At 42.4% G+C, this 23,936-nt stretch overlaps 1 protein-coding gene across 6 annotated transcripts in view; it reads left to right on the top strand.

Annotated features, from left to right (window-relative positions):
- Positions 1-23,936, top strand: part of asap1b (ArfGAP with SH3 domain, ankyrin repeat and PH domain 1b) — an 80,421-nt gene that overhangs the window by 29,695 nt on the left and 26,790 nt on the right. For 4 of the 6 annotated variants that reach the window (XM_080418429.1, XM_080418433.1, XM_080418431.1 and 1 more), the window contains 10 exons: positions 1,773-1,847; positions 2,635-2,684; positions 3,342-3,471; positions 10,131-10,216; positions 13,980-14,055; positions 15,029-15,187; positions 17,463-17,563; positions 19,139-19,208; positions 22,862-22,949; positions 23,323-23,371. In XM_080418429.1, the coding sequence (XP_080274555.1) occupies positions 1,773-1,847; positions 2,635-2,684; positions 3,342-3,471; positions 10,131-10,216; positions 13,980-14,055; positions 15,029-15,187; positions 17,463-17,563; positions 19,139-19,208; positions 22,862-22,949; positions 23,323-23,371 (884 nt within the window). The remainder of the gene's footprint in view (positions 1-1,772; positions 1,848-2,634; positions 2,685-3,341; positions 3,472-10,130; positions 10,217-13,979; positions 14,056-15,028; positions 15,188-17,462; positions 17,564-19,138; positions 19,209-22,861; positions 22,950-23,322; positions 23,372-23,936) is intronic. The other 2 variants (XM_080418432.1, XM_080418434.1) reach the window with 1 other exon arrangement.

The following is a 23,936-nucleotide window of genomic DNA, read 5'->3' on the forward strand; positions in this document are numbered from 1 at the left end:
ACACCAACATACTGTATGTTGTGTTGTGTTTACAGGCTATCCACACCTTTCTAAAGTGACAATTTAAGGACTTTTAAGACCTTTTTAATACCAAATTGTCAAATATCACGTAAGAAAGAGGCAAACAATGTGAAAATAGCCAATCTACAAGCTCACTACGCCTCACGGCGCGCGGCTTTGTGAGCTTGTAGATCTGCTATTCCAAGTGCTTGTCAGGGTGGGGGTCCCCAGTTGAAATATTATTATTTTGGGTGGTCGCGGCACTGACACGTTAGGGAACCCTTGGCCTACTGTATATAGGTTGTTCACATACAGTAATTGCCTGTTACAGTGGTGAAAATAATAACTGGTATTTTGAGTATTTTATTGAATATCTCTTTTAGCCTCAATAACAGTGGCCCCTGAGGGCCCATGGCGTGTGCGTTCACTGTGAACGATTATTGACGAATGAAGCCTGGCGCCCTGGGTTTCCCCGACACGTGTTATTTGACTTCAGCGCAAAAGTCAATAATGTAAACATCACATTGACCAAAGAAGACTCATTTATATAGGTTATACTTCGCACGAACCTTTCGCTCGACCCGAAAAAAAAATTCAACTGGGGAAAAAAGTGTTGATGTGAATTGAAAATATGTAATTTTTTTTTTTTAAAGCTTTTCAGCTTTAGGCACGGCATAATTTCTTCTCACAAGGACCGGTTCCAGAATAGCAGAACCTCTAGTGTTATCAGCCCACTTATCAGCCATTACTCCTCCTAGTTGTCATCTAGTAGAGGGAGAAGATGAGGAAGATCTAGAGAGAGAGAGAGAAAGAGAGATGGTCTTCAGGCTCTGATGAAAGTACACCACCACCAGCAAGCAGTCAGGCAGCTAGCCAGCCTGAGGGAGAGATTGATTCTGACGTTGGCCATATGCAGCAGAGGCACTTAAGAAGCACATTAGCGCCCATTAAGTGTTGTTTATTTCCTTCACCACTGCTCTGCGCGCTTGTGTGTGTGTGTGTGTTCACGTGCACGCGTGTGCATGTACTTGGCTGTGGAGAACAGGGATTTAAATGCTTAGCACAGTTGTATATGACCTCGCTGATCCTAACTGTTAGGGCTGCTGAGCCTGGTGGCAACCTGAGCTACTAGCTACATCAGGGCTTAATAATAGTCTGCACAATGTAGGCTGCTGAACTGCATTTATTAGTGCTGCTGGTTGGTTGGCTGCATCCTCTGTATCCGTTAACATCTCTCTGGCTACAGGCAACACTTAATGCACCAGTGCTCCATTGCTTAAAGGATTCCTTCTCCACCAGTGCTGTTACTATGAGGGCTGGATGCTGCACCAAGCTCTTGTTTGTATGTTCAACAAGGCTAATCTATAATCCTACCGGATTTTGGATTTGACATAAATTCCTGTTTTCATCACAACTGGTATTGGAATGAAAGAAAATGTCTCATGTGTCCCATTTCCTATAATAATTTTCTATAGTCATTATATTCATTAAGAAATATTATATTCAATTTAATAATTTGATAGTTATTAAAGGACAACTTCACCCATTTGCTTCATGTAGTTGGTCCTCACTAATGTTCATTATAATATAGCACCATTATTCTTTTCATGAGCATTAGTGAGGACCAATTATTTGAAGATGGGTTGAAAATGGCTGAAGTCGTCCTTTAATGTCATGAAACTAGGACTGCAACACACAGTTCTGTGCTACCTCGTGTAGAGTGTGTTGTTGTGTTTTGACTGCAATGTGTTATTGTGTTTCCCCCCCATCAGCTCCAGAGCCTCAGCCATAATGTCATCTTCACCCTGGACTCACTGCTGAAGGGGGACCTGAAAGGCGTGAAAGGGGTAAGATTGACTGGACAGAACATTCCTCTCCCTAGGCTCTCATACTCTCTCTCCTCTCTCTCATTCTCTCTCTCTGTGCGCTCTCCCTTTCTCTCTCTCTTCCTGGCCCCCCATGGGATGAGACGGGAGGAGGGGAAATAGAAGCCCACTCAGCACATCTCTCCATTCATCTCTTGACGTGTGTGTGTGTGTGTGTGTGTGTGTGTGTGTGTGTGTGTGTGTGTGTGTGTGTGTGTGTGTGTGTGTGTGTGTGTGTGTGTGTGTGTGTGTGTGTGTGTGTGTGTGTGTGTGTGTGTGTGTGTGTGTGTGTGTGTGTGTGTGTGTGTGTGTCAGCACATCTCTTCATTTATCCCTTGACGTCTGTATGCATTGTGTGTGTGTGGGGGGGTGTGTGCACATGTCAGCAAATCTCTAATCTACCTCCAACTTGTGTGTGTGTCTGTGATTTGTAGTTTGAGCGTCTGTAACAGAGAGAAAAACAGGATGGGGGGAGGGGGGGGTCTGGGGGTCTGCCTCTGTTTAAAAGATCTCACTGTAAAGTGTAATAGCCTGTCCTTGTGGCGTGCTTGAAGACAGCTCTGCACATTAATGGGTCATGAACCCATGGGGCTGGGGGGAACAAGGAGGGGCGTGGCCATTTACTGGTCTTCCCCGGACATAAATTAGATGCAGAGCGTAGACTTTGACTGGACCGTTATGACTCTGGCCCCCTAGTGACCCCCGTGTGTGTGTGTGTGTGTGTGTGTGCAGTTTGTTGATGTTTCTGTGTGCTCCCTTTTCTCTGCAGGACATAAAGAAGCCCTTTGACAAAGCGTGGAAAGACTACGAGGCCAAGTTGTAAGTATTTCAGTCAGTGTTGTCGTCCTAGTTGCATTACATCATCTGACTGTACGTGTTTGGGATTGTTCCCAGTTCGTTATAGTTTATGAGTGGATCTAGTAACCGGTGATAATGCAGACTTCCCCTGCCATGCACAATTCCACACGCTTTACACTTGGAACATTTTGAGTGTTCATTTAACTCTTGAGAGTGTGAGAGTGCACCCGTAAGGATCCGTTTGTACACTCTCAGAGTAATTTGAACACTCAGATTTTTTTATCACCAAATAAATTCAAATCAATCAATCAATCAGTGTAGGAGTTGAATTAAACAGTTTGTTTGATTGATTGATTATTTATTTTGTCAGGGATGCAAACAGCATGTGGTACAGTAAGACAGTAAGGCTAAAAGGATAACACAAAACAGTTCTGGGGACTTGTTTCCATTGTGGTCCTATGTATTCAATTCATCAACAAAGTATACAAAATTAATACAATAATGCAATGTCATCAACAAATACTAACACTATATGTACAAAAGAGATGGGGAAAATTACATTTACCTCTTACCCTTTTGGTATGATGGAGTGTACATTATAGTCCAGGTCAGAGCTACTGTACGTGCTGGCAGGAGATTCAGTCTGACCTCTGACCTCTGTCCTCTCCTCTGCGTCAGTACAAAGATCGAGAAGGAGAAGCGAGAGCACGCCAAGCAGCATGGAATGATCCGCACAGAGATCACGGGGGCCGAGATCGCAGAGGAGATGGAGAAGGAACGCCGTCTCTTCCAGCTGCAGATGTGTGAGGTCAGCATCAGACGGTTGGCATTGGCATGTTTAGACCCTTTACTGTAGCTCCTGGAGCTGAGCAGCAGAGCACAAAGGGGGGCTGCTGTGGAAAAGGCCAAATTGATACGTTCGATGCACGGTGGAGTCACTCGACAAAAACTACCTTTTTTAAAAAAAAGCTAAAAAAGATCTACAATTTTTTAATAGGTGATTAAAAGACTGATATGAAGGTTACCTGTTCAAGTTTTATTAGAAAACATCATTGTATGATTTATGATGTTTCTCACAGATTTAAGAGGACCGCTCTAAGAAAACATAATTATTTTTTTTTTAAAACACATCAAACCACATCAAACAATAAAAAAGTTTCTATTCATTCTGGTAAAGTTTGTATGCTCTTGGGAGGAAGGACATCTGGTGCCTTTGCATGTGACTCACAGGTTGTGTGAGCCTCCCATTTCTTTAAATTGTAGCGAGTTGTGTTTGTGGACAGACTCTGGATCATTGGACTGGTCCCTTCTCTCAGTAGTTGATTGAATTCTCTTTGAGTGGCCTCCTCCTAGCCTGGGACCAGACGAATCTGCGAGTGTAAAAAAAAATTGCACCCTGCGATTTGGGTCTGGCACCGCTCCATAGAGAATCCATTTCCTGCTCCAGAAGACGTGGGTGACCAATCAGGGCCCAGGATTCAAATATGGGAGACTGTAATTGGTAGTTGGTTGTAGGTCTAACCAATTGCGTCGAGGGCCATTGTTTTGATCCCACCCCTTGGGAAAAAAAACGTCCTCATGGAAGCACCAGACTCATATCCACACAGTGATATAGTCTGGCTACGCGAGGCTAGCCTCCTCCCTCCTCGCCTCCAGAGTAGGCAAAGGAATTAGGGACCAGTCGAAATTTACAGAAGGGGGTCCCTGGAGGAAAATAGGGGAGAGTCATGCCTTTCTAATTTTAATACAAGGGAGGGTCAGCTAATTTTACTTTGAATCCAAGGGAGGGTCATGCAATTTTGAATTGATAAAATAGTCAGTTTTTTATATACATTTTTAGTACAGCAGAACAGTGGTCAATGACCCCTCTCTATTTCAAATGATACAAAGGATTCAAATCTAGTAACACCTTGGTCTATTTAGAATCAATGACGGTCGTTAACAAGCCATCAACGCACAGCAAGTGTGAACGACCCAGTCAAATCTATTCAGCGTCGTAACGATGGTGGTTGAACAATTAAGCAACACTCAAAAGGTGTTAGGCATATTAGAGAGATGCGTTATACCAATTGCCAACACAGAGATATCCTCTTTTAAGTGTGTTTTTGTAGTACATCAAGGTAAATACAGGCTTTTATTTGATGTATGATGACGCATCAATGTTGTCAGTTACTTGGAAGTCGGATGTCTGACTCGGAGTCGGATGTCCGACTTCCAAGTAACTGACAACATTGATGCGTCATCATAGATCAAATAAAAGCCTGTATTTACCTTGATGTCCTAAAACCTCCCTTAAATACACACTATGCTGTGTGCGTGTGTAAAACTGGTGTTAGGGGTGTCAAGATAACACTAATTTCACGATACATACATGATGTTGGGCATATGATATCGATATGATACATTATTAATGTTCTTTTCTCATGTATCATCAACATTGGCCATCATCTTTAGTTTAAAATAACAATTATAAAGCACTTTAAAAAACAATTACAAAGTGCTTTGTACACACAAATAAATACATTTGTGCAAGCTTAAGGGAGAAGTGAAGTTCTCACTAACTATAAACCCATTGTTTCAGAGGACAGATAGACACTAATATAACTAATATAATATAATATAATATAACACTGCATAACTATATATTCCACAAAACTCATATTTTTGTCATCTGGACTTTACGAACCAAGTGCAGCCTAGTTATTTCCAACAGCTCAAAAAAATAATATAATGACTATAATACCAGATACAGTATAATACCATGTAAACAATCTTAGATGTAGGCCTATTTGAGAGTGCAGACTGGCATAACTGCTTTGACGCATGTCACATTAACGAGCGTCAACGAGCATCAGCTGACACACAACACCTCCCCTCTGCAGTGCTTTAAACTGAAAGTGACTGGAGTCTGTTTCATTTCTCTCCAAAATATATATATTTTTAATCACTTGGGGAGGGTCATTGATCTTTTTTTTTAGTCCAAGGGAGGGTCATGGCATTTTAGATCAGGGCACATACATTTTCTCCAGGGGTACCCTTCTTTAAAAATCGACCTGTCCCTAAGAGTAATGGGGGGTCCTTGAAATTAAAAGGTTTGAGAACCACTGATCTAGGAATAAATCAAAAATCCACTAATAATTGTTAATGTGCAGCTACAAGTTAGTAAAATGATAATGCAAATAGTACAGTAAGAGTATAAAACAGTCGTGCAACATCAACTGAAGCATTCAAATATGACTGTAAATTACATATCATGTGATAAATGACGTGGTATGGGAATGGCATAGACTGGCATACTCGTCGATACCGATCGGTATCGGAACAACTCTAGTTTAAACGAATAATGTGTCAAAGTGATTCTAACTTTGAAAAAATATTGTCAATGAGAATTCAGTTTACTGTACGTGACAGATGGGACTCATATTATACAGCTGATTAGTCATACACAGACAGTAATACTATTCATAACTAATTGATGCGGGTTCAAAAGCTAAATTGCTTATCTCCGCTTGATTGACACTGCTGGTCTGGTGAAGTTGTTTTGGTTTTGAATGTGTCCGTTTTATCTTGACACTGAATGACCTCTCCTTGGCAGTAGTACTGCTCTATTTGGAGACAAGTGTGGTGAGTCAGCGTTGAATATAAAAATGTAAAAATATAGTACTATGTGCCTCGTAAAAGCAGTGCAAAACGCTATTTGCTTTGCAGTGCAAAAAAAAACTCTAAATGGTGAATGTTTGTTTGATGCTGCATACTCCTCCATTCCCTGTTAACGTCAAATAAACGGAGGTTTATTTGATGCACTTCAATGCCTCACGCAGAGCTCCAATCATGTACTGTACAGTACTAGTTTATTTATGATTTGAGGAAATGTTTTCTACCCCAGTGAGATCAGACAGACTGCTGGTGTTGGGTTACTGTTGCTTTTACAGTTTTTTCTGTCCAAGCCATTTCCCCTATTTGAAACTTCTTTTTGAAAGTATAAAATGATTACCGGTAAATATGGCCTATTTTGGCCATAGTACATTTATTTATTTAGATTATTGGATGGTGACAGCCCTATTTATAGTTATAGCTATCATGCTTGGTGTGGACGGCCCATTGTTTTATTTTTCTGATGATAAAGGGGTCTGTGTTCACTGTCCTTTCCCAGACTGACATCCAACAAGGCTGCTGGAAAGGCAACCGGAACGCTCGGCCCAAAACGCACACGCCCCCATTCTTTCCGTGGACGGCTCACCCCCAGCGGTTCTTGTATTCCTGTATTTGTTTTAGCGAGGTTAAGGTCAGGAATAAGTTTAGGGTTATGCATAGTGTTAATGAGTTTAAGATTAGGAATAAGGTAAGGGTTAGGCATACTTTTACTGAGGTTAAGTTTAGGAATAAGGTTAGGTTTAGGCATAGTTTTACTGAGGTTAAGTTTAGGAATAAGGTTAGGTTTAGGCATAGTTTTACTGAGGTTACGTTTAGGAATAAGGTTAGGTTTAGGCATAGTTTTACCGATGTTAAGTTTAGGAATAAGGTTTGCTTTAGGTAGTTTTACTGAGGTTAAGTTTAGTAATAAGGTTAGGTTTAGCCATAGTTTTACTGAGGTTACGTTTAGGAATACATTTAGGTTTAGGCATAGTTTTACTGAGGTTACGTTTAGGAATAAGGTTAGGTTTAGGCATAGTTTTACTGAGGTTAAGGTTAGGAATAAGGTTAGGTTTAGGTATCGTTTTGCTGAGGTTACGTTTAGGAATAAGGTTAGGTTTAGGTATCGTTTTGCTGAGGTTACGTTTAGGAAGAAGGTTAGGTTTAGTCATAGTTTTACTGAGGTTACATTTAGGAATACCTGGTGGTGACTGTTCTGAGGTCGACGGATTTGACCTGGGTTGAGCGTGTTTTGGGGCGAGCGTTCTTGTATTTGTTGGAAACAGTAGAGCTGCTGTTATTTGTGTAGAACCCTCTGTTCAGTCCCCTTAACCTAATTCCTGTCACACACACACTCACGCACACGCACACGCACACGCACACACACACGCTCTTGCTGTCTCTCCCTCTCTGCACAAGTCTGCAGTGTTTTTTTAACCGTGAAAGTGTGTGATTTTACTAGGGCTGCGACAGTTAATTGAACTAGTAGATTATAAATCATTTTTTTGCTGGTGAAAGTAACAGGAGAGGAGTGCATATGGTGTGTGATATGAACACAAGCATTTAGTTAACATCATTGACTGTCTCTCTTCCATGTTAAAGGGCTTCTGGAGAAACTCAAATGTTCAGTTGCTCTTCACTTGAGCAGAGCTTTGTTCCTAACCCAAGACAGTACATTATATTAAACCTTTTTTTTGTTTGTTCTTTATTTAGTAGCAACGCCCTGCACATAGACAGATACTTCACCCCCCAACACTTCAGCCGTGTTGGGGGGAGTGGTGTCCTTTCACTTCCCCACCCAGATCTTTCCTGTTGGTCCAGGAATCGAACCGGGAACCTTTTGGCAACAAGTGCGCTCCTCTAACCTTTAGGCCACCGCTGCCCTAAAATATGGGGGAAATGTATGGTATATTGGATATTTTATATGTCCCCAATTATTAGTAATAATTTTTAGGCTTAAGTACTGGTGACATCTAAATATAATCATTTAAATATACTGTATACACATAAACATAAAATACATATGATTTAGTATGTACGAGTCTTTAAATCGGACTAATCAGACTTCTCAATTATTCAAAAAATGAGTTGATAGTACAATCGCTTAAAAAATAATTGATAGTTGCTGGTCTAGATTTGACTGTTTATCCTCTCTCTCTCTCTCTCTCTCTCACTCTCTCATTCTCAACCACCAGATTAGAGGAAGCTCTCTCCTCGTTTATCTCACTCTTTCATCCTACGCTGTGAGGAAAGGCAGTGCTCAGCAGGCTGTGTTATTCTGTTATTTCTCTCTCTCTGTGTGTCTCTCTGTGCCCACTAGGCCCTGGCAGTGCCGTGAGCCTTACTGCATGGTGCACACAAAGAGCTGAAACATGCCTCTCAACACTCTAAAACCCACACAGGGCAACAGACAAAATGTGGATAATCTCCTGTCCCACTGAGCAGCACTCACAGACAAAAGGGGAACACGCGCACACACACACACACACACACACACACACACACACACACACACACACACACACACACACACACACACACACACACACACACACACACACACACACACACACACTTAGTTTTAGTGCATGATAAGCAGTCAAGGGGAACTGTATGAGGGTGTTTGAAACCTCAGGAGGGGATTGTTAAAAAATAAATACATAAATAATAATCCAGAGCTGAAGATAAGAAAGTGGCATCATGTTAAGGGACCAGCTCAGTTTATAAGTTTATCTCCTTTTATTCACTGGTGTTGGTTGGCATGTGTTTCATCTAATCTGGAGAGTTCCCTGTTCGCTGTCTGTCTATCTTCAGACAGACAGATTTAAGCACATGCACAGCCACCAAAACAACTCCTCTCATGGCCTATAGCATTTTCCTTTTTTGTGTTGTTTTTTTTGTGAACAAAATGAAAACAAAGCCCTCATCACTCATTTGAAATTGTGTTGAGAACGAGGCGACAGGGATTGAGTGTTTTTTTGTACGACTATCACTACATTCGCCTGTCTGATCTCCACTCCCACAGTGTCGAGACAATCCTGACTCAATCTGTCTTTCCACCCGACAGAGACGATATGCTCTCTGATGGGATTATCACCATCAAAATGTTCATGACTGTCTTCAACAAAACCTTGCAAATCACCACAGCTTAAAGGACTTAAAGGACATGTGTTGACGTAGCCGCTGTCATCATTGTCTGTTCACAGCTTTGGCCATATTATTGTACACAAACTAAGACCGTTTTCCATTTATTGGGATTAATTTTTTAGATTTCACGTACATTTTTCCACAGACATTTGAATTTCGTTGGTAAATCAATCAATGAGTCAATGACCAGTCGTCTCTCCACTACATACATCGCCAATCCGGAAGTCTCCTGAAGGCTGTTGTTAATATATTGAGTAACTGTATTGAATTAAAATGTTTTTTACTGTATCTGTTTGCGCATCTTGCGCAAACAGATGTTCCCTTATGTTCCCCGGGTTCTATGTTCTCCACTTACCTTAGTAAAGTGCCATCAACTAACTCTACAAAAAAGAAAAGGTGCAATAACTTCCACAATGTGGAATCACCTATCTCAAACAAAAAGCCTTTGAAGAGGGGTAACATCAGACCTCAGATCTGGAACCAGGTAATCATCACACCCTAAGGTTGTGTGCCGTTGTCGTGTGCTGAAAAGAACAAATCTAATAAGCTCGCTGCGACGTGTGAGCTTACCGTCGCGCGCCACCGGCGTGCAATCAAGTATAAAGTCAGGCTTGTTACCCTTTTAAACAGACTTTGGATGGTAAAATGCTGACTAAATCCTCTCCATCGTTGTCTTCTCTTTTGCAGTACCTGATCAAAGTGAACGAGATCAAGACCAAGAAAGGGGTGGACCTCCTCCAGAACCTCATAAAGTATTACCACGCACAGTGCAAGTACGTACCCCCTTCATCCATATTATATGCCTCATTAACCACCTAATGTGTTTAGGGCCATCCCATAGATCACATGTATCACAGCTACAGGGTTTTGTGTGTTGTTGTTTTTCCAAAAAAACACGACTCTACAGGGCAAATTCTGGAGTGTTCTTTCATAAAGGAACACTCCATATTTTGATGTGCATTGGCTGTGAAAGGGGATGTCGCACTGCATGTGTATGCAGTGTGTGCACTTCCCCCCCTTCTGTCTCTTGCTTTTTCTCTTTCAGTCTCTGTATCTGTCCCCTTTGCTCTGTCTCTCTATCTGTCCGTCTGTCCATCCGTCCGTCTCCCCCTGTCTTTCTCTCTGTGTCCATTTTACAATTTAGCCATGTAGCAGACGATCTTAATCCAGAGCTATTTACAGTAAGCAAGGTAAACACGAGGTAATACATAAAATGCATAGAACTAGTAATCTAGGATCATAGGTAAACCAAGAACCTATCATCAGTCTAAACAGTATAATATCAAAAAATATATATAATCTGTACATTGAAACTATACAAACTATAGGATGCCAGGTCTACAATCTGGATCTGGCATATGTCTACATAACATGCTATCTAAATTACATTTTATCCTTTGCATAAGCCTGCATGGTCGTCAAGGCTAGGGCAAGTGCTAAGGCAAGTGCTACAGGCTAAGGTGGAGTCTGAAGAGGTGAGTCTTCAGATTACGGCGGAAGGTTGGGACTGGGAGTGACGAGTGAGTCTGCAGTTTTAATTGCAATGAGGAGTTTGTTCCACAGTTTGGGAGCCAGACGGGAGCTGAGTCTGGGACATGTGTGGAGTGTTGTCCCGGATGTTTTAGGGAAGGTTCTGACAGCTTCCCTGTGTTAGCTGATCTGAGTGAGCGGGATGGGTTGTAGGGTTGAGTCTGTGTCTCTTTCTGCTTCTGTCTGTCTCTTTCTAATTTCTCTCTCTTTCTCCTCACTCGTTCCCTCTTTGGTACTATTTCCTCTCTCCATTGTCTCTCATCTGCGTGATCCATCAGATCTTGGAGGTCTTCCCTCTCATATCTGCGTGATCCATTAGATCTCGCGGATGCGGGGGTCATACGCAGCCCCTCATGAATACTGATGATGGCTCCACCATCATCAACATAGACGCCTTCTGACAGCTGTGGGGTTTTCTGGGTAAATTGTGGGCGTGCCGCCGGCAGGCCGTGGCTCGAGGACGCCGGCCCTATGACAGAATGACAAATCTTCTCTCTACTGTTGCTAGGTCCTGTCATAACACTGGGTTCCAAAACAATGCAGCTTCCTGGTAATTGACTCAACCTCGGGCCCTTTGACGGATAGAAGCGCTGTGACGCTGACAGGCTATAGAAGCACCAGAAGATAGTGAGGAAAACAGATGAAGGAAGCATCAGTTTTGAGTTTTGGTTGACGGACTGTCTCGCTAGATCATTGGTTCTCAAAGTGGGGTCCGGGGACCCCCAGGGGTCCTTGAGGGGGTACCAGGGGGTCCCCAGCAAAAGTAGTTAATATAGCATCACAATAATTTTAACCACTTTAACCATATTTTATAATAGCAGATATACGCGCTCGGGTGGCGCAGTGGTAAAAGTATTTGCCCACCACCTCGGTGTTTGAATCCACCGCGGTGCAGCCGGCTTTGTGGAGAACATAAATTGGCCCGTGTTCGGGGGAGGGGGGGCGGGGAGGGTGTCTCTGCATGTATTCCTACAGCTGGCTGGGGCGGCACCTGTCAGCAGGGAGTGTTGGGCGGGAGGAGTAAAAGGCTCTCCGTCCTCCCGGCGGGGGCTCCTCACTGGCAGGTGAGCCAGTAGGATACGACAGCAGTGACCACACAGAAATGTGTGAGGGGACGAAGCAATTGGCATAACGAATAAATTGGGGAGAAAAGGGGTAAAAAGCTTCTCTTTTGGGGGTTCCTGGCAGAACACATTTTCAGATGGGGGTCCGCGACTTGAAAAAGTTTGAGAACCACTGCTCTAGATGATGTCATTTTATTAGGGAACAGCATGACTTTAATCGCAATAAATATGACTTGGCTCGTACATACAGGCTGACACACGTGTTACAAGGACATCATGACCTCACTTACAGCCACAGAGCACTGGACTGATTAGGATGAAGGAGGGTTGGGCAGAGTAATGGAGGTTCCAAGAGTGTGTGTGGGGGAGGTGGGGATAAAGCTCATTTGAACACAGGCCACACTCCTTTGTACCCACTGCAATTCGGTTTTCGCTCCAACCATTCAACAGAAACGGCAAACTGTTACTTTCTCGAAAGTGTAAAGTCAAGGTTAGATGAAGGTGATATAGTGGGTGCAGTATTTCTGGATCTCAAACAGGCTTTTGACACTGTAGACCATCAGGTACTCCTGTCAAAACTCTCCTTTTTAAATTTTTCCACTGAAGCAGTCAAATGGATGAATTCATATTTAACAAATAGGAAGCAAAGTGTTCGTATTGGTAATATTCTGTCGACATATCTTAACTGTAATATTGGAGTTCCTCAGGGATCAATTTACTGGGCCCTATTTTGTTCAGTTTGTATATTAATGAGCTGCCTTCTGTCTGTCCAACTGTCTCCATACAAATGTATGCTGATGACACAGTTCTTTATATACATGCTGAAAACAAACAACTAGCAGCAGATAAATTAACTGGTCCATATCTGATTGGTTGAGTAACTCATGTTTACATCTGAACACAAACAAAACTGTCTGTATGTTTTTCTCTTTACTGTAATTGTTCTGTCTCCTGTACTATGTCTACTTGTCTTGTATTGTATTGATGTCTGTTTTTGTATGGATAGCTATATCACCACTTGTGTAGGGACTACAGATGAAAATTAGCTTTTGGCTAACTCTGTCTCATTTACATGGATGTGAAAACTGACATGTTGATTAATGTGCACTGTCCCTGATAGATAGATAAATAAGCAAGGAAAAAGGGCAGAAATGGGAAGCGGGAACAGAGAGGTGATAGAGAGGGAGAGAGAGAGATCATTACAGGGAGATTTGTGGGTGACAGGCTGCAATGGAGGTGCGTATGTGCCACAGTCCAGATCCATAATGGATAGCAGGATGTGCTAAGCAGCAGCTCTACAAATCTGATGCAGCAGCCAGCAGTCCAAATGTCTTTGCCAAGATCCAAAGGCACCAGGGGGGGGAGAGAGAGAGAGAGAGCGTGGCCATACATTAAACATAAGCTGCACCACTAGTATTATTATTTATCATTCTGTCTAGGGTTGGTATCCTTTAGGATTTTATTGATTCTGGTTCCTTAAATGATTCCGGTCCGATTCCTTAACGGTTCCCTTTAATGATTCCTATAGGGGGTTCCAAATGGACCCATTCATTTGTTCCATGTGTACACTGTCAGAGTTATGGGCGGTCCTTGAAATGTAAAAGTTTGTGAACCACCGGTAATGTAATTGTATAGCAGACATGAAGTCCACATACCAGCTCTGACAGTGTGACTAAAAACCTGGTTCCGTAAACTGTTCCAAATGTGATGGAACCGAGTTCCGGGTTCCTCAAGGCTGGATCTTGTTCCGGATCCCAACCCTAGTTTCTGTCCCCCCTCTTACTTTACCTTATGACCAACCATAATGTCCTCCACACAGGGAGCGGAGGTCCCTTTGTGGAGGACAGGGACCACCGAAACATCTCTGTCCGTCCGCCCTTTGAAAGGACAGATAATGTCAGTGGGTTCTTCTCTCATATTCCCTCTCTTTGTCTTCTTTCAGTTTCTTCCAAGACGGCTTGAAGACGGCAGATAAGCTCAAACAGTACATTGAGAAGCTGGCAGCTGATCTCTACAACGTAAATAACCTCCAAGTCAAGACATTCTCTTCATCTCATTCTGTTGTTTATTCTGACGCCTGCTTTTATTTTTTGTGGAGTGGATTCGGCCGCGTAAAGCCTCAGTTATGCGTAGTATTTGCGTGCCGGTGTCGTGCTCAGTAAATAGCAGATCTACAAGCTCGCAACGCGTCACAAATGTGATATGTTGTGAGCTTTTATGTCTGCTATTTACGGCACGCAACACCAGCAAGAAACTTAAGTATAAATCAGGATTTAGGGCAGATTGTGTGTAACTCTGCTGAGTGTGTTGTGCGTGGGTGGATGGATGGATGAACAGGAGCACATGCATTTATGTTATTATGTCTCTAAACTGTGGTATGTATGCAAAGGCTTTCATTGAGAAATGAAGTAATGTTCTAGTGGTATATACTTAAAAAAAATACAACTGAATCCCCAGTGGTCTTAGCCTCGGACCATAGTGAGCTTAACCCATTAAATCCGGGCACGCATCTTTGACATTTTAGATTTCTTTGGCTTTTCAAAAAAAGCAGATCTACAAGCTCATAGCGTGGCACCGAGTGCCGTGCTATGAGCTTGTAGATCTGCTATTTTTTGAAAAATCGTGAAAATGTGTGCAAAAATCTTTGTATATATATATTTTTAAGCAAACATTTGTCAAATATTTTGTTCCAGGGACCCCCAGAAGCAAAGACTTGTGTTACAATGTTTGCTTTAAAATATATATATATATATATTTGCACAAAGATTTTTCAAAAATAGCTGATCTACAAGCTCATGAGCTATGAGCTTGTATGTCTGCTGTTTTTGAATAGCCAAAGTATAAAATAATGGTTATAGCTCAAATCTAAAATGACACAGATTCCGTTCCCGGATCGAATGGGTTAACTGGGCCTCGAGTTTTGATAGATCTTGGGGGCGAGGCGCTTTTCAGCCGGACTGAAAACCCTCCTGTGTTTTTGGCCGTCCTCAGATCAAACAGACTCAGGACGAGGAGAAGAAGCAGTTGACGGCCCTCCGAGATCTCATCAAGTCCTCCCTCCAGCTGGACCAGAAGGAGGTAGGAGGGCAGAGCAGAGCCGTGCCACGTTGGTTAGGCCAAAACTTACAAGCTGTGGGTGACATGCCCAATGTGAGTCATACTGTATCAGGTCCAAAAAGGAGGAAAGCACATACAGCACATGAGGACCAAACAGACAGAGGACAGACAGTCAAAACTGGCCACGTACATGATCAAATATTGTGCAATTAATGCATAATCGTACTTCAATTTTCTTTATTTGAAACCTCCCCACCTCCCTCTCACCGATCGCCTAGTACAAAAGACAAGAAAAATAATAATAATGAAGAAAGAAAATACATAATGGAAGTAAATATTAGTAAATAATATCATTGGAAAAACCAGACGAAAGAAAGAGAGGATAAAAAACACAACAACACAATAAAACCGTTTGTCCCTGTGGGAGAAATTAAGTTTTCAGCTTCTCCCAGCTGATTGTTGCCCAAGTGGCCAGACTTGAGCGTGCGGGGGGACACCTCCCACATTGCCGCGGACGGGAATCGAACCTGGGACTTTCTGCTTCCCAGGCTGGCTCTCTACCCTTTAAGCCACTGGCTGCCCACCATCAGAGAGACAGACACATATACGACAGGACAAATCCTAACAGACCAGGCCCAAAAGAAAACCATTATGTAAAAACAGACAGTACACAGTCAAAGCACCGTTACTATTTAAGATTGCTTCAAATGTTATTTTTCATTTAAAACCCTATTTATCAACAATCAAAAATAACCCTGGATTTTGAAACAAAGAAAAAGTCGCTAAGAAGAGGGGTGGAACAAATTTTTAAAGGCATGTTAGCACAGAATGATATAAACACTGTAAAAACACACCCCTGTGGCCTGAACACTACAACTCACACTTTGTTCTGCCGTCCTCTGCCCTGCCTCGCATTTTGACACAGTTATTCAATTATATTTAACAGCTTTATTTTCTAGGTTGTTGTCTTGTTAATCACACCCTCAATGAGCACTTGAGTTTTAGACACAAATAGAACACTGGTTTCAGTAGGCAGACAGACCGACAAGTACCACACACACACACACACACACACACACACACACACACACACACACACACACACACACACACACACACACACACACACAGGCACCTCAATGTAAAATTGTGTCCTAAACGTTACAAAATCTGATATTTGAAAATGGTCTTAAAGGAATATTTCACTTTAAAAGAAACGTTGGGTCATTTTATCGTCTACTCAGGCTTTTGTGAACACCCCAGACCATTTTTAATTTCTTTATTGTATTTGATCAAAAAAACACGCTCCCCTCGCTTATTAGGAGTGCAGGGTGAGTCACAAGAACCTGTTTGTTACAAATTTAATTTGAAGTTATAATGGGTTTGTATAGGAAGGGGGGACGTGTCTGATAAAATGAATATCAAATATCTAAGTACTGAATCAAGCAACTTAAAAACTGTCTGGGGGACTCACAAAAGCCTGAGTAGAAGATAAAATGACCCAAAGTTTTTTGAAAGTGAAATATCCATTTAAGTAATGAAAAGAAAGTATACATGATTTGAAAATGCACGGTACGTCATTATCAGACGTCTTTATGCCCATCATTAGTGGATATACAGGTTTTGTAGCAATTATAGAAATATTAGACCTTAATTGTCTTGTTAATATAAAATGCCAATTTTACATTGAAGTGCCCACTCTTCCTGTATACCCCCCCCCCCCCCACACACACACACACACACACACACACACACACACACACACACACACACACACACACACACACACACACACACACACACACACACAGGTAGACCCTCTCTTGTCACAATCCACCACCTGCACCTGAGTTAGACCTCTTACACGTGTCCCCTCTATCTCCCCTCTCTGCTTTCTGCTTGTCTGGAATCAAGTCTAGAAGAGTAAGTGCCGCTGCATGTTTAGCATGCTAGCATCCTGTTCTGCTTGACGATAACTAGAGTGGTTTGACACCTCCCGCCCCCCACCATCCACCCCCTGGCCCCTCTTGAAATGTTTGACATGTTGCAAAAAGCATGCTGTGTAGGGTTTCTCATCTCTCTTTATAGTTGCGTGTTCAATTTAGCTTTCAACAAGAGATCCTGTGTCCTGGCTTGAACAGAAGGGTTTCTTGAACATGTGTGCGCCTAGTGTGTGCACATGTGTTTGTTTGTTTGTGTGTGTTTGTGTGTGTGTGGGCGTGCGTGTGTGTGTGTGTGTGTGTGTGCGTTTGTGTTTGCATGCCTTTAAAAGATCTATGCTGTTTGCAATATGAGTATAAGATTGGCATATTGTGTGTGTGTGTGTGTGTGTGTGTGTGTGTGTGTGCGTGTGTGTGTGTGTGAGCAGGACTCTCAGAGTAAGCAGGGTGGCTATAGCATGCACCAGCTGCAGGGAAACAAGGAGTTTGGCTGTGAGAAGAAAGGCTATCTGATGAAGAAGAGTGATGGGTGAGTTATGAACACGTGATAAGGTATTAGCTCTCCACCAAACAGACTACAATAGACTGGCAGTCGAATGAAGTCGGGAAATCAGTCGGTTGGGAGGTGTGAAAAAAAAGTTGCTGAATGCACCTGAGAGCTATAGCCTATGGCTTGATGTCTTTTTCAACAACAAACCGCTGCTATCCGGCGGTCGAAAGGCTTGCAACGCTTCCCTACGACAATTGCGACCGACGCAACAGTGTATCCACTGTCCATTCAACAGCAGATTCTCGGCAACAGGCGCTTTCCAACACTTTCCGCCGTCGGTGCGGTGGAGAGCTACCTTGAACTGAATGCGGTACGCTGTAATGCCCCATTCATGCAGTCAAGTAATCTGGATATTACTTTTGGGATTAAACCACTGATCTATAATGGAACTGTGGATTGATGATGACATAAAAGGGAAGCCACCGCGGCGACGCCATATTGGTTAATCTCCCACAGCAATATAAAATTTAATATGATTTTAGTCAAGCCCTATACACTTTAAATCTGTAACCTCTAACCCCATCATCTAAATGTGACATTTTAAAATAATCTGATTCAGAAAATCTGGTCTATACCAGAATTTCTATACCCGTGGAATGCGCGTGCCCCAACTACATGCAGACTTGCAATTCTTTTAAATAAACAGCTTAAATTTGGAAATGTAGGAAACTCAGAATTGTCAGTCCCTGCCTATGCCAATGCTCAATGCCTGTGTGCAATTTCCGATCGATTGGACAATCCACGAGGAGAAAAATGGATACAGACACACAGAAGGACAGTTTTCTCAGAATTAAAGAAGCATGGATTAAAGTTCTCAGTCGCCACGACTGATTTCAGTCATTTGAATTCCATAAAAGCCATGCATGTCTTCTATGGAAGCATGTTATAGACTATTTTCTGTGATTATTTTAAGATCGGAGCATTTGAAGTGGTCAAACTGGCAATATGTTCAGAAGCATCTTCCATAAAATCACAGTCTCGAATATTTCATATAAAAGCAAAGGTTAAAGCCTCTATCTACGATTTCTTCACCTGGTTGCCAGTATGTAGAACAGCAGGAACAATATTACTAGAACATCATCATTTTACATATTGTGTTAATTATTTAAGAATCAGCGCTAGTGTGATGGGGCTCCTTTAACAGTGTTTCACAAATTGCACATTAAGACAGGCTACTCATGATGAATAGTCTGCGTTGGCAATCATCGATGGTAAGACGACTGAAATGTGATTATGATAACAGAATGTATAATCTGTAACAATCTACCAAAAACGATGCCTTTTCATGATCATTTTCAAGTCCACTCAAGTTCAATCGGTGTAAACAGTTATGCTGTAACATTAACACGTTTGTGTGTCAGTGTAACGAAATGTCTACAAAAAATATTTTGTCGGTCGGACGCATATTAATCGAGTTCGAGTCGGACTCGGGCACCACACAATCGGTCTAGGGACGGGTTCGGACAGAAACATTCGGCCCGATCCCAGCTCTAATGCAGACAAGCTGTGCTGTGTGTCTGTCCCTGGATGTTGATGGTGCTGTTCATCCCACAGGCTGAGGAAGGTGTGGCAGAGGAGACAGTGCTCAGTGAAAGCAGGAATGCTCACCATCGCCCACGGCACGGTGAGTACTAGAGATCACAGTGGAGAGAGGCACACGCACACGCACACGCACACTTGCATCTTGCATACAGTACCGTATGTGCACACACACGTGCACGCGTCGCTCTTACACGTAAATACCCGTACGTTTGTTTGTACCAACATGAGCACACACACGCACATACAGACCTATATACACATGCAACACACGCATGCGTGCACACACGGACGCGTGGACGTGCACGCACACACATAAGACAGACAGACACACACACACACACACACACACACACACACACACACACACACACACACACACACACACACACACACACACACACACACACACACACACACACACACACACACACACACACACACACACACACACACACACACACACACACTTACACGTTCAGTCGTACACACAAAAGAACTCCCTCACCCCCACTACTGGCTGGCTGTGTGGATCAAAGTGAGGAGAGCATGGTGTGGCGAGGGGAGGGGAGGGGCTGTGTGATGAGCATTCTCAATCTGGAGGTTGGCAGACTGGAATTGACATAGATGGGTTGTCATGGCAACGAGCCCCCCTCCCCTCTCCCCCCCTTCTCCCTGCTGAGCCTGTATGACTCATCCCTGAATACGAGGGGATTCACTCAATTCTATACTGTAGATTTTGCAGGCATTACATCTCTGCACCAGACATTGTTTCATTCATTGCATTGCACCCTGGAGTGGAGTTGTTTATCTTTTATTTATCCATGGATATTTGACAGACCACGGATACTTCTCAATCAATCATCAATCAGTCTTTATCGTAACATTATCACATTGCAAGTAGCATGGGTGAACTTCTTAATCGTGCAGGCCCATCAATGCGGTTAAATGATAGATGGAGATAAATAGAGCATAAAGGAGAAGAGAGGAGGGTTAGGAGGCACGTAAAGTGCATAATGTATAACTAATCTGCATAATAAATTAAGAGTCATGAAATGCATGTAAAGGAGAGTCCATTTAAAACACGGATCAGTTCAGTCTGTGATCAGTTCAGTCTTCTTTGCAGCAATGTCCTGATTCACATTCATATTGTATTGTTTAATCAATATCACACGAGAGCCAATAATCACGGTAAAGCCACCCTCGGGTGTAATATTGTGATAATACAACAGTCACCATAAAATAAAATAAACATTAAAAAATGTATTCATATTGTGGGGCATTTAGCTCTTAGTTAAAGTAACAACCTTTCTGCGAGTGTTATCTCTCTGTTATCCTGAAATACATGGGGTCTGACAGAGACAGAACTACCTGTTGTATAACACACATTCACACCTGAGAGCTGCCAAATACATGCACAGTGTTCCACTGGGCAGCTTCACTGGAACCATTAACACTCACTGCTGGGTGGGAATTAAAGGAACAACTGCTCTTTGTTTTTTTTACTGAGTGGCTCTGTACAGTAGATCTACAGTACGTCGTCACTGTCGAGTGGAATTCTCATATGTCCAAAACTGTTACTTTTCAGGATTTTAATTAAAAAAATAGCAGATCTACAACCGCAAAACATATCGCATCACGATGAGTTGTAGATCAGCTATTTTTGCTACTTTTGTGTGACACTGTAGTATGATGAAGTTTTTCATTTTTTTTTTTTTTAAATGGAGATGAGTGGTTTCTGTCCGACAGCAACCACAATGGGTCTGACTGTCCGGGGCTAATCTTGCATCGACTGATCAGTGCCAAATTTCTTGAGCGCTGCCAGTGGGTCAAGGAATTACAGTACCTCAATGGATTTTTTCCCTCCACATATGTTTACTTTTTTTTTTTATATTTAACTTACCGGTAATTTCATAATGGCAGTCAATGGCAGTCAGATCGGGCTGAAACCATGCCCAAATGTCATAGATACTGGGGATGGGCATGAATGTTCAAATTTACGAATGTTTGTGCCCGTCTCCAAATGTAATTTTCATATATCTTATCTATAGTTAAGCAAAAGCTTAATCAACTGTCCAAAAACTGTCTCTAACATCTCTAGAATCTGGAAGGTTAGCATGCTATAATGGAAGTCATTGTTCTCGTGTTAATAAAATTCCAAATAAAGAAACAAAAATAAACTGCCTAATGATGATGTCAGGTTTCTGAAGTGTCCACAGCCCTCCTATGAGACACAGAGTAGAAAGAAATGGTACTATTTTATCATGAGCATTAGTGAGGACCAATTATATGAAGATAGGTTGAAAATGGGTGAAGTCTTCCTTTTAAGCTGGTTAGCTTGGTATAGCACAGGTGCTAAGGAGGCAAATCTACAAAGAGACAACCAGTCACTGCCGGATGTCAACGTAATTGGAAGAAAAACGCTGTAGAAAGAGCACAAAGAAAATGACTGATGTGGTTGAGTGGATCATTCTTTCAAATTTTTCCTTTTGCTTCTGTTTGGAAGCTTTGGGGTTATTTATGACACAATTACTGTCTGTCAGGGGAAGCTCTGGAGATGTGTTTTCTGAGAGTAGGGAGTCCCTTTCGCTACGACACAACAAACATGAATCTTTTATTTAGCCTATCTGCCAGCTTTTGTCCCAGCAGAAAACATGAGGAATTCTAATCGTTCTCTCTGAATAGTTTGGAGGCAGTTTGTCGCCACTCCCAAGTTTCTTTCTTTTCAGCCCTTGTGGCAGCTGAGCTCCAGGGGACTCTGGTGGACATGGCATCCCGCCCAGCCTGACAGCCCAAGCCCCAGGGCTCATCACAGACTGTTAGCATTTCATTAGCATGCTGCCCTAACATCCCTGCTGCCCGGACACGGGCTAATGCCCAGTCTACATGAGCCAACTGGGTCCACTATATCAGTGGTTCTCAACCTTTTCAGGCCGTGACCCCCAAAAATAATCATATTTGAACCGGGGACCCCCGAAAATCATCATATTTGAACTGGGGACCCCCAAAATAATCATATTTGAACTGAGGACCCCCAAAATAATCATATTTGAACTGGGGACCCCTCCCATGGTTGGGGTCCCGACCCACAGGTTGATAACCAGTGCACTATATGACTAGCCAGTGCTGGTCAATATGTTGCCGGTGGACTCTAGCACCTCTAGTCTCTTCATTGTCATTTCTCATCTCATGTTTATGAATTTTGTCAAGTGTTGGTTCAAATGTTTTAAATGATTTGTGTGTTAGACGAGGGAAACATTAAACCATTTGGTCAAATGAAAAAAAGAGAAGAGCAAAAAAATAAAAAAAATCCACTGTGTCCACACTTACAGCCAAAAAAACTTTAATATGGATACAATGTTTCGGTTGCTTGGACCTTCATCGGGCATATGTTTTTTTGTTTTTTTTTCAACAACAAAAAAAAAGCTTCAGTAGAATTAATTACAAATAATTTCCCAAATACAACTCCTTACTTGATAACCTTTGACCTGCTTCTTACCTACTTTATATGCATAAGGAGAAATAAAAACACAACCAGCCTATTAGCGTCATCCATTGCATTGCGTTGTTAGCTTGAACATCTGTTATTTGTGGTGAGCAACACCGTTGTATAAATTAGACTTTAGTCTTTGTGCTTGTAAGACATGTCATTTACAATCAGTGAATTTTGAGACATTTTGAGAGTATAGGCATGTTTTTGTAAATAACGATTTTGTGTGTTTGTGTTTGTGCGTTCAGTCCAACAGGCAGCCGGTCAAACTCAACCTTCTCACATGCCAGGTGAAGCCCTGCTCTGAGGACCGGAAGTGCTTTGATCTCATCTCTCGTAAGACACACACACACACACACACACACACACACACACACACACACACACACACACACACACACACACACACACACACACACACACACACATCGAGGCACAAATACACACTGAGACTGCACACCCTTCACAGCACGCTGAAGTGCTTGGTTAATGTAAAGATTGTTAGCACGATGGAAACTGATGCGCCTCAGGAGTAAAATGGAAGGAGGGGGTTGGTTTACCACAGTAAGGCAGTTGCCCTCTGACCCACTTGTGACACCGTGTGGAAGACAGGCCATTGTGACAACACTGACAGATGTCATTACAGTGAGAGTCCAGAGGTTAAATGACTCCTGAAACGCTTTGTCTTCTCCCCCCCCCCCCCCTGCAGATAACCGGACATATCATTTCCAAGCTGAGGATGAACAGGAGTTTGTCATGTAAGTATTTATTTAACTATTAACTGAACATGGTTTCATATTAGTAACTGTAACACACCCGCTCCTCTTCTAAAGACAAAATGTTGAAATATACACCCATGCACACACACACACACACACACACACACCCACACACACACACACACACACACACACACACACACACACACACACACACACACACACACACACACACACACACACACACACACACACACACACACACACACACACACACACACATATTTTTGTCATTGTGTGTCCTTATCAGGGTGCTACTGTAGCAATCTGCACCTCTTGGTGATATCACTGACTACACTTGTACAAGCTTGTAGATCTGCTATTTTCACTACATTTATTTTATTTTGGCATGATGCACAGTGTGGTTAAAAAAACCATCACTTCTTCATGGCAGAAATGTAGAGAAAATAACTATTTGTTGTTGTGATGTTATGTCCATAATACAATGGAAGGTTGGTTAGAGGTTGTTATTGACATGCAGTCATTGACACACTAAAGAGGATATGAGAGAGAGAGAGACTGTTGAGAGTCACCAAGGACAGCC

The sequence above is a fragment of the Gymnoscopelus braueri genome (assembly GCF_963280865.1).
Source record: "Gymnoscopelus braueri genome assembly, chromosome: 21".
Classification (NCBI taxonomy): Eukaryota; Metazoa; Chordata; class Actinopteri; order Myctophiformes; family Myctophidae; genus Gymnoscopelus; species Gymnoscopelus braueri.